General features: G+C 45.6%; 2 protein-coding genes across 11 annotated transcripts in view; one reads left to right on the top strand and one right to left on the bottom strand.

The window, feature by feature from the left end:
- The window catches only part of ARHGEF1 (Rho guanine nucleotide exchange factor 1), a 185,704-nt gene that overhangs the window by 155,448 nt on the left and 14,079 nt on the right, over nucleotides 1-16,177 (bottom strand). For all 4 annotated transcript variants that reach the window (XM_056543768.1, XM_056543767.1, XM_056543766.1 and 1 more), the window contains exon 3: nucleotides 8,359-8,459. The gene's annotated coding sequence lies outside the window, so the exon portion shown is untranslated. The remainder of the gene's footprint in view (nucleotides 1-8,358; nucleotides 8,460-16,177) is intronic.
- CD79A (CD79a molecule) overlaps nucleotides 1-16,177 on the top strand; it is a 69,711-nt gene that overhangs the window by 41,321 nt on the left and 12,213 nt on the right. For 4 of the 7 annotated variants that reach the window (XM_056543785.1, XM_056543784.1, XM_056543781.1 and 1 more), the window contains 2 exons: nucleotides 8,322-8,612; nucleotides 14,667-14,785. In XM_056543785.1, coding sequence (XP_056399760.1) covers nucleotides 8,342-8,612; nucleotides 14,667-14,785 — 390 coding nt within the window. In that variant the 5' untranslated portion in view covers nucleotides 8,322-8,341. Of the gene's footprint in view, nucleotides 1-4,225; nucleotides 4,480-8,321; nucleotides 8,613-14,666; nucleotides 14,786-16,177 lie in introns of those variants that run through there. The other 3 variants (XR_008848426.1, XM_056543780.1, XM_056543779.1) reach the window with 2 other exon arrangements.

Here is a 16,177-nt window from a genome sequence, read left to right as displayed (position 1 = left end):
GCCAAACATCTCTGCGGTGGGTAGGGGGTTAATGGCTTGTTTTAGGAGTTCGTAAGAATACAGAGAAGATACCCATCTGGTTTATTGTTCCATTCACATTATCTTCTCCCATTTGCAAATCTCACTTCCTTTTTTGATGGTTCCGCCTGAATCTATTGTTAGCTGTCTCACACAATGGCCCTCATTTACTATTACAAAAACCATGTTTTGTCGGGTTGTGCGCCAGATTCTGGCTCATTGCTCCAAAAATTCTGTCTGCGCCAGAATTGGAAAAAAAAACCCTACTAACTCTCCATTTTGCTAAGAAAACCCAAAAAGGAGGCGTGGTCGTCAGGGAAAGTGGGCGTGGTCACCAAAAAGGGAGTGTGTCCCTGACATTTTCACAAAAACCCAACATATTTATTAAGGTTTCCACAGAAAATGTGGTGGATTTGAGCCGAGGAAAACCCGACAGATCAGAGCGGGTGTAAAAAACGGAAAATGTAGGGGAAGTGGAAAATGTAGGGAAACCTTAGTAAATACCGTGGAAAATAAATTGTAAGGAATTAAAACCCACAAAGAAAACTACACAACACTCTTAGTAAGGCTGGGTTCACACTACGGTTTGTAACTACGGTTCCCATATACGGCTGGGAGGAGGGGTGGGCAGGGCTTAATCGCGGCGCCCGCACTCAGCCATATTCGGGAACCGTATTTAATGTATGTCCATGAGCCGACCGGAGTGAACCGCAGCCTCCGGTCGGCTGCGTTTTCGGCCGTATGCGGTTTCCCGACCGCAGGCAAAAACGTGGTCGACCACGTTTTTGCCTGCGGTCGGGAAACCGCATACGGCCGAAAAAGCAGCCGACCGGAGGCTGTGGTTCACTCCGGTTGGCTCATAGACATACATTAAATACGGTTCCCGAATACGGCTGAGTGCGGGCGCCGTGATTAAGCCCCGCCCCCTCCTCCCAGCCGTATACGGGAACCGTAATTACAAACCGTAGTGTGAACCCAGACTAAATAAGGGCCAATGTCTCTCAATGTCAATGCAGCTTAGTCTGGATATTTGGCGCAGTAATTTAATAGACTAAAGTGAGTTTCCACCTTTTTATAGTAATTTTTATTTTTTTTACATTCAGCACTCTAAAAAAAGTTTGCCTACTTCCTCCACCAGAGGGAGCTTACCGTCTACTGTTTTATTATCAAAGGGGTACTCCACCCTTAGACATCTTATCCCCTATCCAAAGGGGTTTGTATAGAGTGTCGGGTGCAGCGCTGGACCTTGTGATGTCACGGCCGCGCCCCCTTTTGTAACATCGCGGCCACGCCCCTCAATGCAAGTCTATGGGAGGAGGCATGATGGCCATCACGCCCCCTCCCATAGACTTGCATTGAGGGGGCATGGCTGTGACGTCCCCAGCGTGGCGTGATGTCACATTCGCTCCATGCACGGTATGTCTGGTGTGCTGCAGCCGAGGTGGCGGGGGTCCCCAGTGGCGGGACCCCCGTGATCAGACATCTTATCCCCTATCCTTTGGATAGGGGATAAGATGTCTAGGGGCAGAGTACGCCTTTAAGGTTAATGGAAGTTGTATACGTATGAATACAGTGAGCTCCCCCTAGGGGTGCCTGCAGGCAGGTGAACATGTAATGTAAAATGTCTGGATGAATGACTTTACTGTACACCCATAAATAAATACTCCGTTATAGAGTCTTTCCACAAAATTAGGTTTCGCCTAGGGTGTCAAAAATTCTTGCTCCAGCCCTGGATCATGTTAAAGGGGTACTCTACTCCCCAGCATTCGGAACATTTATATTCGAACGCTGGGTGCGGACTTCGGTGGTCGCCACGCCCCTTGTGACATCACGCCCCTCGTGACGTCATGCTCAGACACCAGGGACCCCCCCTGAAAGTCTTCTGTGATTTTCGCCACAATATTTATTTTTACAAAATTACTCAAGTCTCGGATCTTCCCAGGTTGCAGTGTGTCGAGACATGACATCTCTAGTCAGGAGTTCAGAGGGAGCCGGTCCTGCTTCATTGGGTGGAGCGACCACTTGGTGGGAGAGAGATCATTTTGCAACAGCTGTAGGCATCCTGGTTAGAAAACACTGGTCTTTTGAATGGAATGCAGCTTAATTGTGTTTCTATAGGTGGGGTGGCTGATGTGTGGGAGGAAGGAAAGTCACCTCGTATTTACATATAAGCGACTATGGGATGTGTAGTTTTAGAGAACGAAATCCAACAGGAAATAACCAGTTCATAAAAACATTATGATAATCTCACAACATAGACATTTAACCCCAAGACAAGCGCAGATCCTTCCTAAGCATGTCCATTACTGTCTGCCAGGTACGTACTAAAGTCAACTTATGGTAGATAACCCTTGTAAGTTTACAGTTTGACAGAGTTGTTTAGGTGTACAGTTTGGCAAGATTGTTAAGGTATATGCCTTGGCAGCATTGTTTAGGTGAACAGTTTGGCAGTGGTATTTAGGTGTACCGTCTGGTGGCATTATTTAGGTGTAGTTTAGTATGTTTTAGTCACTTATATGTTTTTTTTTATTTTATAGGGACACTTACTTTGTTCTGCAAGTCCACGTGTATTTTTATGTACTGGCACTTGCATAGCTATGGCTGTAGTTCCCATTTGATAAAATCCTGCATACGCCCGTGCTATTTACTAAATCAGTCAATTACTTAGCGTTCAATCACAATTTATTACTACGAGAGGTCACTGTACGATCGTACTTAGTGCTGCTTGCCCTTGGGGCAAAGGGCTCCTCGGTTGCCACTTGGCATAGGGGTTCAGTGGGAATGCACTGTCCGACTCCCTATAACAACACCCTGCAACACATGGCTCTCCAGTCTTCGTGGAACTACAACTCACAGCATACTATGACAGCCACTTTGTGCAGTTCAAAAATAGATGGGAAGCCATAGGTTGTAGACTACTGCCTTATAGATACACCACTGGGTTTAATGTCAACTAAGGGCCTGTATTTAAAGGGGTACTCCAGGGAAATAGTTTTTTTTTTCAAATCAACTGGTGCCAGAAAGTTAAACAGATTTGTAAACTGCTTCTATTAAAAAAATCTTAATCCTTCCAGTACTTATCAGCTGTTGTATTGTTACGCCGAGCGCTACGGGTCCCTGCTCCTCCCCGGAGCGCTCGCGGCGTTCACCTTCTTGCAGCACCCCGGTCAGACCCACAGACCGGGAGCGCTGCATTGATGACCCGCGTGGTGGGACGCGCTCGCTCGCGGCTCGCACCCTGGTCACCTCACCCGTCAAGTTCCCCGATGGCTCAGTCCGGGCGCCCGCGGCCCCGCTCCCTAGGGCACGCGCGCGCCGGCTCTCTGTGATTTAAAGGGCCAGTGCGCCGCTGATTGGCGCCTGGCTCAATCAGTGATCACACCTGTGCCCTCTCTATAAAACCTCACTTCCCCTTCCCAGCATTGCCGGATCTTGTTGCCCTTGTGCCAGTGAAAGCGTTCCCATGTATGTCCCAAGCCAGTGTTCCAGACCCTCTGCCGTTGCCCCTGACTACGATCCTTGTTGCCTGCCCTGACCTTCTGCTACGTCCGACATTGCTCTTGCCTAATCCCTTGTACCGCGCCTGTCTCAGCCGTCAGTTGGGGTTGAGTCGCTATCGGGTGAAATGACCTGGGGGTTACCTGCCGCTGCAAGTCCATCCCGCTTTCCGGCGGGCTCTGGTGAAAACCAGTAACCCCTTAGACTCCGTTCCCCTGGTATGGCCCACGTCATCACCCCACTGACACAGAGGATCCACCACCAGTATCCTCACAGTATCCGGATCCTGACATGTATGCTTCACAGGAAGTTGTATTTCTTTCTTAAGTTCTTTTCTGTCTGACCACAGTGCTCTCTGATGACACCTCTGTCTGTATCAGGAACTGTCCAGAGTACAAGCAAATCCCCTAAACAAACCTCTCCTGCTCTGGACAATTCCTGATACAAACAGAGGTGTCAGCAGAGAGCACTGTGGTCAGACTCGAAAGAAATTCAAAACTTCCTGTGAAGCATATAGCAGCTGATAAGTACTGGAAGGATTAAGATTTTTAAATAGAAGTAATTTACAAATCTGTTTAACTTTCTGGCACCAGTTGATTTTTAAAAAATGTGTTTGCCACTGGAGTACACCTTTAACTATTGCAAGCCCCATCATCCTTTATGACAAGTTTTATTAATACTACACTCTGGGGTGGTATAGATATTTAGGTACGGTACAAGGGAGACAGTTTTTCGACTCATATTTTCTTTGAAGCAATGGAGCTGATCTCCTGTTCACATCCTCCCTCCCACCGACGAACCATATAGAAATAACAAACACCTCCAGTATCAGTCTGGCGCAGGCTCTCGGGCTGTCTTCTGCAGGTCATCTTGGGTGGGACATCAGATTGGAGAAGATGCCAATGGATACACCACATTTGACATGGACACCACCCGTAGTCGTGTTCCTTATGCTCCTCCCAGGTATGTCCCGAATTACATTGTTATGAGCCAACTGGAGCTCAATTTTCCTGATTCAGGGCTCCAAACATCCTATTTTACTCTAACGGTCCATAGAATTAAAGAGGTACTCCGGTGGAAAACAATTCTTTTTTTTCATATCAACTGGTTCCAGAAAAATTATTAATCCTTCCAGTACCTGTATACTATAGAGGAAGTTCTTTTTTTAATTTTTAATTTCTTTCCAGTCTGACCACAGTGCTCTCTGCTGACACCTCTGTCCGTATGAGGGAACTGTCCAGAGCAGGAGAGGTTTGCTATGGGGATTTGTTCCTACTCTGGACAGTTCCTGACATGGACAGAGGTGGCAGCAGAGAGCACTGTGGTTGGACAGAGAAGAAATTCAAAAAGAAAAGAACTTCCTCTGGAGCATACAGCCGCTCATAAGTACTGGAAGGATTAAGATTTTTAAATAGAAGTCATTTTCAAATCTATGTAACTTTCTGGAGCCAGTTGAATTTTTTTTTTCCCACCGAAGTGCCCCTTTAATTCTATGGCTATGGGAAGGGCAACAGGGGGTTCTCTATGATAATTTTTTTTTTTTTATAAAACAGTACATACAAGGTTCTGATGAAGTCTAATACAGTGGTCCTTCAAGTTACAATATTAATTGGTTCCAGGATGACCATTGTATGTTGAAGCCATTGTATGTTGAGACCAGAACTCTATGGAAACCTGGTAATTGGTTCTGAAGCCCCAAAATATCTTCCAAAAATAGGAAAAAGGGAAGATTAAAGAAAAATAAGTAGATAACTAATATATATAAAGCAAATCCTTACATATAAAAGTAATAAAGATCTGCTGGGAGCTGTAATCACTGTCTATGTCAGTGTTTCCCAAGCAGGGAGCCTCCAGCTGTTGCAAAACTACAACTCCCAGCATGCCCGGACAGCCTTTGGCATGCTGGGAGTTGTAGTTTTGCAACAGCTGGGGGCACCCTTCTTGGGAAACACTGGTCTATGTAGAGGACAGGAGCTTCTTCAGGGTCCTGTACAGTACACAAAGTGTCCTGAAAAAGTAACATGGAGTCGCCCTCACCTGGTGTCCAAAGGAGCAGGTAACCCTGGTACAGGTAAAGAGTACAGAACATGTAATACCTCCCAGTACTGTAGGGGGCGCTACCAGACACCAGTCAGTGCATACACTTCAGTAATACAGGTAATGAGTAGTGCAGAACATGTAATACCTCCCTGTACTGTAGGGGGCACTACCAGACATCTGTCAGTGCATACGCTTCAGTAATACAGCTTTTTACCCATTCTGCTTGGTCGGATCTTCCGTCCATTGACACATTTCACAGATCTGTATTGTCTGTACATTGTATGCTGAGTCTGGTTTCAAGTTACAATGGTCCAGAAAAGACCCTTGTATGTGGAAACTATTGTACAGTGGACCCTCAACATACCATGGTAATTCGTTCCAAATGAACCATCGTTACTTGAATCCATCGTATGTTGAGGGATCCGTGCAATAATAAATATAGAAAGTTATACTCACGTGTCCCCACCACTCTGGACCATCACCCCTGCCCTGGATCGTCGCTCTCTATCGCCGTCATCGCGTCGCTGTGCACGCCGCTCCTATCGGATGACGGGGCGGCGTGCGCAGCGACGTGATGACGACAAAGGACAGTGACGGCCATGCAGTGGAGCATGAAGAGGACAGTCGGGGACAGGTGAGTGACACTCTGAGAGGCCATTGTATGTTGAAATGATCGTATGTTGGGGGATCACTGTATATTGAGGCCATTGTACGTTGAAGGATCACTGTATTGGGCACAAGCAAGGTCTATGTAGTTGTCTCAGGCCACTGCTGCCCCTATGGGTTGAAGTAGTAGTCTACAGTCATGGCTTCCTCAATCTGCATACATACCCATAGAACCTGTCTTTTTGCTATTCGGATAAATTATATTATCTCTGACCCCCCCCCCCCCCACTCACACACACTTTGGTCAGACTTGAGATAACACTGATAGGAAGTATCTCTGTCTTGTCTTCATTATTGAGAATATAATGGAAAGAGGAACAGGAAGCACCTGCCATCAGTGTATTTATCAAGTGAACCTCTCTAGAGAGCAAAGTACCGTGCGAGGCCTCATGTCACGCATGACTTTTTAAACATTTTTGCTTAAAATCTGAACGGTGAAAAATATTTTTGCCAATCCATCTATTAATAACGTCATGGACAATCTCCAGAAATAGTTGAATGTTTTCCAAGTTAGTCTCATCTTTCGTATGTCCGTTCATCAAGATAGAGTAGATTCGTCCTTATGGAAGGTATGGACTTATCTGTGGCCTTTTTGGATTGCTGTCTCGTGCCAGTCTCACCCACAGTTTCGGAGATCTACCAATGGGCTCCAAAGGTGGTAAAGCTCCAGCACAATCCAAACCTATTTAGGGGTCTTTAAAGGGGTACTCCGGTGGAAACATTTTTTTTTAAATCAACTGGTGCCAGAAAGTTAAACAGATTTGTAAATGACTTCTATTAAAAAAATCTTTACCCTTCCAGTACTTTCTAGCAGCTGTATGCTACAGAGGAAATTCTTTTCTTTTTGAATTTCTTTTTTGTCTTGTCCACAGTGCTCTCTGCTGACACCTGATACCCATATCAGGAACTGTCCAGAGCAGGAGAAAATCCCCATAGCAAACCTATCCTGCTCTGGACAGTTCCTGACACGGACAGTGATGTCAGCACAGAGCACTGTGGTCAGACAGAAAAGAAATTAAAAAAGAAAAGAATTTCCTCTCTAGCATACAGCTGCTAAAAAGTACTGAAAGGGTAAAGATTTTTTAATAGAAGTCTTTACAAGTCAGTTTAACTTTCTGGCACCAGTTGATTTAAAAAAAAAATAATAATGTTTTTTTTTACTGGAGTACCCCTTTAAAGTGGTACTTCAGAGGAAAAACATTGTTTTCAAATAAACTGGTGCCATAAAGTTATACAGATTTGTAAAGTTCTTCTATATAAAAATCTTAATCCTTCCAGTACTTATCAGAGGAAGTTGTGTAGTTGTTTCCACTCTGACCACAGTGCTCTCTGCTGACACCTCTGTGTGTGTCAAGAACTGTCCAGAGCAGTTTACTATAGTTTACTTGCTCTGGACAATTCCTGACACGGACAGAGGTGGCAGCAGAGAGCACTGTGGACAGACTGTGGAAAGAACGACACAACTTCCTCTAGAGCATACAGCAGCTGATAAGTACTGGAAGGGTTAAAGGGGTATTCCAGGCCAAAAAAATCTGATCTCCCTGCAGCACCTGCATTCTATCCAGGCTCGGAAACCTCGTCACGCCTCCTCATGATGTCACGCCACTCCCCCTCCATTCATGTCTATGGGAGGGGGCGTGGCGGCTGCCACGCCCCCTCCCATAGACATGAATGGAGGGGGTGTGGCGTGACGTCACATCTCCAGTACCAAAAAGCCTGGAGACACAGCCCCGCATAGAATACGGGTGCTGCAGGGAGATCGCGGGGGGTCCCAGTGGCGGGCCCCCCGCAATCAGACATCTTATCCCCTATCCTTTGGATAGGGGATAAGATGTTTTTGCCCGCAATACGCTTTTAAGATTTTTTTAATAAAAGTAATATACAGATCTGCAAAACTTTCTGGCTCCAGTTGATTTGACATTTTTTTCCCCCCTCCGGAGTACCCCTTTAAAGACTTTTTCCCGGCATTAGGGTATTTTTCTTATCAGATTATTCCACAATTACCAATTACACAGAGTGCCTGGTGGTCTGTACAGATTTCTATACAGCTATGTATATGTATGTATCCATAACAGCATCTGTACACTATTTTTCTACAGTTCCATTGTGGGGTCTGGAAATGCAGTTTGTACCCACCTCTATATCCGTATCCCTTGGAGAGGACGTTACGATCCCATGCAACTTCCATAAGAAACCCAATGAGGATGTGACCGTTTTCTGGTTCCGGGACGGAATATCTAACGAAACATATAGAATGGTAGAATTAGAATCCAACACGCAAAACCTGACCATCGCCAACGTAAACAAAACAGACCGTGGGTTCTATCAGTGCAGAGTGAACGTAGGAAATAGAAACCATTTATCCTGTGGAACCTACCTAAGAGTGAAGGGTGAGTAGGAGGCAAAAGGCGATAAGTATTAACCCACAGAATAAGGTTAAAAAAAACACTAAATGTTCATAACTAACTGTAGCTGAAGGTACAAAACCAAGTATAGGAGAGGCCAACCTGTCACCTCTACTCTAGGTGAAAAAAAAACAAGTACAACAGAAGTAATGGCAAAATAAATATATGGTAAGATGGCCGGCGGGTCGCGACCCGCCGGCCATCTTACCATATATTTATTTTGCCATTATTTGATCAACAAACATAAATTATCTTCTACTTGATGACACCTCTTTCCATGTCAGGAAGTGTCCAGAGAAGGAGAGGTTTGCTATAGGGATTTGCTTCTGCTCTGGACAGTTCCTGACATGGACAGAGGTGTCAGCAGAGAGCACTGTGGTCAGACAGGAAAGAAATTAAAAAAAGAAAAGAACTTCCTAGTAGTATACAGCCGCTGATAAGTACTGGAAGGATTAAGATTTTTAAATAGAAGTCATCGTTTAAATTTCTGGCACCAGTTGATTTAAAAAAAAAAAAAAAAAAAGTTTTCCAGTGGAGTACCCCTTTAACCCCTTAAGGACTCAGCCCATTTTGGCATTAAGGACTCAGACAATTAAATTTTTACGTTTTCATTTTTTCCTCCTCGCCTTCTAAAAATCATAACTCTTTTATATTTTCATCCACAGACTAGTATGAGGGCTTGTTTTTTGCGCGACCAGTTGTCCTTTGTAATGACATCACTCATTATATCATAAAATGTATGGCGCAACCAAAAAACACTATTTTTGTGGGGAAATTAAAACGAAAAACGCAATTTTGCTAATTTTGGAAGGTTTCGTTTTCACTCCGTACAATTTATGGTAAAAATGACGTGTGTTCTTTATTCTGAGGGTCAATATGATTAAAATGATACCCATTATTACATACTTTTCTATTATTGTTGTGCTTAAAAAAAATCACAAACTTTTTAACCAAATTAGTACGTTTATAATCCCTTTATTTTGATGACCTCTAACTTTTTTATTTTTCCGTATAAGCGGCGGTATGGGGGCTCATTTTTTGCGCCATGATCTGTACTTTTTTTTATACCATATTTGCATATAAAAAACTTTTAATACATTTTTTATAATTTTTTTCAAATAAAATGTATTAAAAAAGTAGGAATTTTGGACTTTTTTTTTTTTCATTCACGCCGTTAACCGTACGGGATCATTAACATTTTATTTTAATAGTTCGGACATTTACGCATGCGGCGATACCAAATATGTCTATAAAAAAAAATGTTACGCTTTTTGGGGGTAAAATAGGAAAAAACTGACGTTTTACTTTTTTATTGGGGGAGGGGATTTTTCACTTTTTTTTTTACTTTGACTTTTACATTTTTTTACATTTTTTTTTACACTTGAATAGTCCCCATAGGGGACTATTCATAGCAATACCATGATTGCTAATACTGATCTGTTCTATGTATAGGACATAGAACAGATCAGTGTTTGCGGTCATCTCCTGCTCTGGTCTGCTCGATCACAGACCAGAGCAGGAGACGCCGGGAGCCGCACGGAGGAAGGAGAGGGGACCTCCGTGCGGCGTTATGAATGATCGGATCCCCGCAGCAGCGCTGCGGGCGATCCGATCGTTCATTTTAATCGCGAACTGCCGCAGATGCCGGGATCTGTATTGATCCCGGCACCTGAGGGGTTAATGGCGGACGCCCGCGAGATCGCGGGCGTCGGCCATTGCCGGCGGGTCCCTGGCTGCGATCAGCAGCCGGGATCAGCCGCGTATGACACGGGCATCAGCTGCTGTCTACTACTAGGAAGTTCTTTTCTTTTTTTAATTTATTTTCTGTCTGACCACAGTGCTCTCTGCTGACACCTCTGTCCGTGTCAGGAACTGTCCAGAGCAGCATAGGTTTACAATGGGGATTTTCTCCTGCTCTGGACAGTTCCTGATACGGGCATCAGGTGTCAGCAGAGAGCACTGTGGACAAGACAAAAAAGAAATTCAAAAAGAAAAGAATTTCCTCTGTAGCATACAGCTGCTAGAAAGTACTGGAAGGGTAAAGATTTTTTAATAGAAGTCATTTACAAATTTGTTTAACTTTCTGGCACCAGTTGATTAAAAAAAAAAAATTTATTCCACTGGAGTACCCCATTAAAGGAGTAGTCCAGTGGTGAACCCAGTGGTGAAGAATCCTAAGGATAGGGGATAAGTTTGAGATCGTGGGGGGGTCCGACCGCTGGGGCCCCCTGCGATCTCCTGTACGGAGCCCCAACAGCCCGCGGGAAGGGGGCGTGTCGACCTCCGCACGAAGCGGCGGCCGACACGCCCCCTCAATACAACTCTATGGCAGAGCCGAAGCGCTGCCTTCGGCAATCTCCGGCTCTGCCATAGAGATGTATTGAGGGGGCGTGTTGGCCGCCGCTTCGTGCGGAGGTCGACACCCGCTATCTGTCCGGAGAGCCTGCCCCCCGTACAGAGAGATCGCAGGGGGCCCCAGCGGTCGGACCCCCCACGATCTCAAACTTATCCCCTATCCTTAGGATAGGGGATACGTTTTTCACCACTGGACTACCCCTTTAAGTATTGTTTCCACGTGTGAGACAAATATCCGTAACCTTGAGCACCAATTCCCTTTTTACTTCTATAGCCGAATGTAAACTATATGGGCGGGGGGAGATTTATTAAAACCCGTCCAGAGGAAAAGTTGCTGAGTTGCCCATAACAACCAATCAGATCGCTTCTTTCATTTTTAAAGAGGCCTATGAAAAATGAAAGAAGTGATCTGATTGGTTGCTATGGGCAACTCAGCAATTTTTCCTCTGGACAGGTTTTGATAAATCTTCCCCATCGGAGGCGATACATGCGGATACATATGTCTGTATCTACATTGAGGAATTTAAAGAAGGCATATTTGCCGAGAGTTGAGCAGACCAAAAGGGTTTGACTCTCCGGAGGACCCGGCATGTACGTGCATTGCATAGACAACCCATAGCACTGAGTTTGAGCATGCGGTAATACTTAAAGCGTACCTGTCATAGTGCGAAGAAAGGAAAAAAAAGTCATATGTTACTCAGTACCCAATCCTGATCATGTGCATATAATTTTTATGTGTCTCGGACCTATACAGGGCCGGCGTTAGGGGGGGGGGGGGGGGAACTATACTGCCAACCTAATGGGGGGGGGGAGGAAGAGGGGAACTATACTGGCAACCTAATGGGGGGGGGGGGGAACTATACTGGCAACCTAATTGGGGGGGGGGGGTAAAGAGGGGAACTATACTGCCAACCTAATGGGGGGGGGGGGACTGCAACCTAATGGGGGGGAACATACTGCCAACCTAATGGGGGGGGGGGGGGTGAACTGCAACCTAGTGTGGGGGGAACATACAGCCAACCTAATGTGGGGGAACTATACTGCACCTAATGTGGGGAAACTATACTGCCTACCTAATGTGGGGGAACATACTGCCTACCTAATGTGGGGGAACACATTGCCAACCTACTGTGGGGGGAACATACTGCCAACCTAATGGGGGGGGGGGACTGCAACCTAATGTGGGGGAACATACTGCCAACCTAATGGGGGGGGCGAACTGCAACCTAATGTGGGGGGAACATACTGCCAACCTAATGGGAGGGGGGGGAACTGCAACCTAATGTGGGGGGAACATACTGCCAACCTAATGGGGGGGGGGGGAACATACTGCACCTAATGTGGGGAAACTATACTGCCTACCTAATGGGGGGGGGGGAACATACTGCCAACTTAATGTGGGGGAACTATACTGCCAACCTAATGTGGGGGGAACTATACTGCCAACCTAATGTGGGGGAACTATACTGCCAACCTAATGTGGGGGAACTATACTGCCAACTTAATGTGGGGGGACTATATTGCCAACTTAATGTGGGGGAACTATACTGCCAACCTAATGTGGGGGAACTGTACTGCCAACCTAATGTGGGGGAACTATACTGCCAACCTAATTTGGGGGAACTATACTGCCAACTTAATGTGGGGGAACTATATTGCCAACTTAATGTGGGGGAACTATACTGCCAACCTAATGTGGGGGAACTGTACTGCCTACCTAATGTGGGGGAACTGTACTGCCTACCTAATGTGGGGGAACTATACTGCCAACCTAATTTGGGGGAACTATACTGCCAACCTAATGTGGGGGGACTATACAAAAATATAAAATTGTACTATTCTGATCCCTATAACTCCTTTCTTTTTCTGTATATGGGGATGTATGAGGTAATTTTTTGCGCTGTGATTTGTAGTTTTTATCGGTACCATTTTTGTTTTGATGGGACTTTTCAATTGCTTTTTTAGATATTTTTTATGGTATTTGAAGTGACCAAAAATGTGCAAATCTGGTTAGTGCACTATTACGACTTTTGGGGCCCCTCTTTTGATTTTGCCTAGGGCCACGCTAAGCATAAAACCGGCCCTGGACCTGTATATCCAGAGATCCAAGCATTTATCTGCTGATGAGTTACTTTTTCATTGTGCTGGCTGGAGGGGGCGTGTCAGTCTGTCTACTTCACAGTGTGTGTAGGAACATTCCTATACCGGTGGGGGTATGTGCAGAGCATTGCACCATTGACTGTAATACAGGCAATGGTGCAATGCTCTGCACATACCCCCACCTGTGTAGGAATGTTCATACACACACTGCTATACACATGGGGGGGGGGGGGTATGTGCAGAGTATTGCACCGTTGTCTGCACATACCCCCACCTGTATAGACACATGGGGGGGGGGTATGTGTAGACTGCAGAGCATTGCACCCTTGGATCTGTGGAAGACCCTGCCTGTGTGAGCTCGCTCCCTTTGCTCGTTCACAGGCTCGTTCACAGGCAGTGCGTGCCCACCCATACACTCAATAGAAATCTCCTATACTGGATACCGGTATGCTTTACGGCCGGTATCCAGTATGCTGTAAAATCTAGACTAATCTGTCTGGCTAAAAGAAAGGCGACCCCTAGTGGTGGCTATTTTGAGCTTTAATTTCAGTTGAAAATGTAAATATTTTTTTAATAGGTGTATATTGTGAAAAGTCCTGCAATATATGAAAAGTTTTCAACAATGACAGTGCCTCTTTAATGTCCCCTGTGGTGGCACTGCAGGAGAATTGAGCACTTGCTGTAGGTTTCTCCTACAGATTCCCTCCGATCGCTGGGAGTCTCAGAAGTCGGATGCCCTGTGATCAGGTTATTTATGGAGAAATCTTCAAACAAAAAGGGAGTTTTCAAAGTAGGCAACCTTTTTAGGAGTATGACATCATATTGTTTCCATAACCTGACCAAACAGTATAGATTTGCCCAGAATACTGCATGCATTTACTATCACTGTAAGCATCTACAGAGGGTTGACTTGAAGGCTTAAAGGGGTACTCCGGTGGAATACATTTTTATTTTTTTTTTTAAATCAACTGGTGCCAGAAAGTTATACAGATTGGTAAATTACTTCTGTTTAAAAATCTTAATCCTTCCAGTACTTATCAACTGCTGTATGCTCCACAAGTTGTGAATTTCTTTACAGTCTGACCACAGTGCTCTCTGCTGACACCTCTGTCTGTATCAGGAACTGTCCAGAGCAGGTGCAAATCCCCATAGCAAACCTATCCTGTTCGGGACGGTTCTGGACATGAACAGAGGTGTCAGCAGAGAGCACTACGGTCAGACAGAAAAGAAATCCAAAAATAAAAGAACTTCCTCTGTAGCATGCAGCAGCTGATAAGTACTGGAAGGATTAAGATTTTTAAATTGAAATAATTTACAAATCTGTTTAACTTTCTGGTACCAGTTGATTTAATAATAAAAAAAAATTATAATAATTTTTTTTTACCGGAGTACCCCTTTTACTTGGCCCCAATGCACAATCTGAAATAAGGTCGTCCACCACTGGGCCCCCTATAGCTATGCCTGAGTATTATCCATAGGCACTAAGCCTTTTTTTTCTCATCATATTTAATATTGTAGAAATGACTGACCTCTAGTATTACTGGGCCTATTCATGGTTCTAACCTCCTGCATTTCATGTTTCAGGTCCTCCTCTATACCTGTTCTTTAACGTTTCAGAAGCTACAAAGAACAGACTCATCACTGCTGAGGGAATCATACTGCTCCTCTGCGCTATCATCCCTGGGACCTTCCTCCTGTACAGGGTAAGTATACAATTCTATATTTTACAGGAGTACTCCCAACGCTGGAGCCGGCACCGAGAGCTTGTAATGTCATAGCCCCGCCCCCTCATGATGTCTCACCCTTCCCCCCCAATGCAAGTCGATGGGAAGGGGGTGTGATGGCTGTCACGCCCCCTCCCATAGACTTGCATTGACGGGCGGGGCATGACATCATGAGGGGGAGGGGCTATGACATCACAAGCTCCCGGCGCCGGCTCCAGCGTTCAGAAGAGTTTGTTCTAAACGCTGAGCAGCGGAGTACCCCTTTAAGTATTAACCTCCTCAGTGAGATGCACATATTGGATAGGCGTGGGGCAAGGTTTGCTATGCCCCGCCGCTATCCTCTGTACGTCAGCGCTGGGACTGCTGTGTGATTGACAGACAGGTCCCAGCGCATGCGCATCTTAGCTTATCCCCCTGTGCGTGCCACAGCGTGTTAGCGCTCGCTCCTTAGTGCGCCTGCACAGTGCTAGAGGCAGAGAGCGCGCTCTCTGCCTCTACACTGCGCAGGCGCACTGAGGAGGCAGGGTGTTATCTTGGCAAGCGCTCGCTCCCACCGGTTTCCTCCTCAGTGCGCCTGCGCAGTGCTAGCGGCAGAGAGCGCGCTCTCTGCCTCTAGCACTGCGCAGGCGCACTGAGGAGTCAGGCGGCAGGAGCGAGCGTTTGCCAGGATAACACGCTGCGGAGTGCACAGGGGATAAGCTAAGATGCGCATGCGCTGGGACCTGTGTGTCAATCACACAGCAGTCCCAGCGCTGACGTACAGGGGATAGGCGTGTCGGCGGTGGGGCATAGCGAACCTTGCGCCACACCTATCCGAATGTGTGCGGCTGATATCAAGAACGTTTTTTTGGGGTGTTAAAAGCAGAGAGAGAACTACTGCAGACACAATCTGTACACAGTACAAAGGCTGTGGGTAGGTTATATAGCCCCAAGTTCATGACAGTTGCCCTTTAAGGGTGCGTTCACATGGAGTAATTCAAGAGGAATTTACTCGAGTAATTCCTCTTGAATTCTCCCTTCCAAATTAATTCACATCTCCTCTGCCCATTGACTTTAATGTTATTTCTGCTGTCCTGTTCACACTGCGGAAAAACTGGCAGCTCGTAGTGTTTAGGACTCCAGCATGAGTCTGAAATGCTTGCTGCCAGGACTGGTAGGGAGACCCCTAGTGGTCATTTCTTCAAAGTGGAAAATTAAATAGAAAGAAGCATATTTTTTAATAACATGCAATTGTAAAGTTATTCTGCATACATTAATCTATAATATATCAAAAGTTTTTTTGATGAGAGGTACCCTTTAAGAAATGAGGCCCAAACCCTTGAGGTTAATTTCAGACTACCTCAAAATCCCATGAGCAATAATCTGATCTCC

This window comes from Hyla sarda, chromosome 10 (assembly GCF_029499605.1).
Source record: "Hyla sarda isolate aHylSar1 chromosome 10, aHylSar1.hap1, whole genome shotgun sequence".
NCBI classification, from domain to species: domain Eukaryota; kingdom Metazoa; phylum Chordata; class Amphibia; order Anura; family Hylidae; genus Hyla; species Hyla sarda.
The sequence above is the reverse complement of the archived record's forward strand: the minus strand, read 5'-3'. Positions and strand labels throughout refer to the sequence as shown.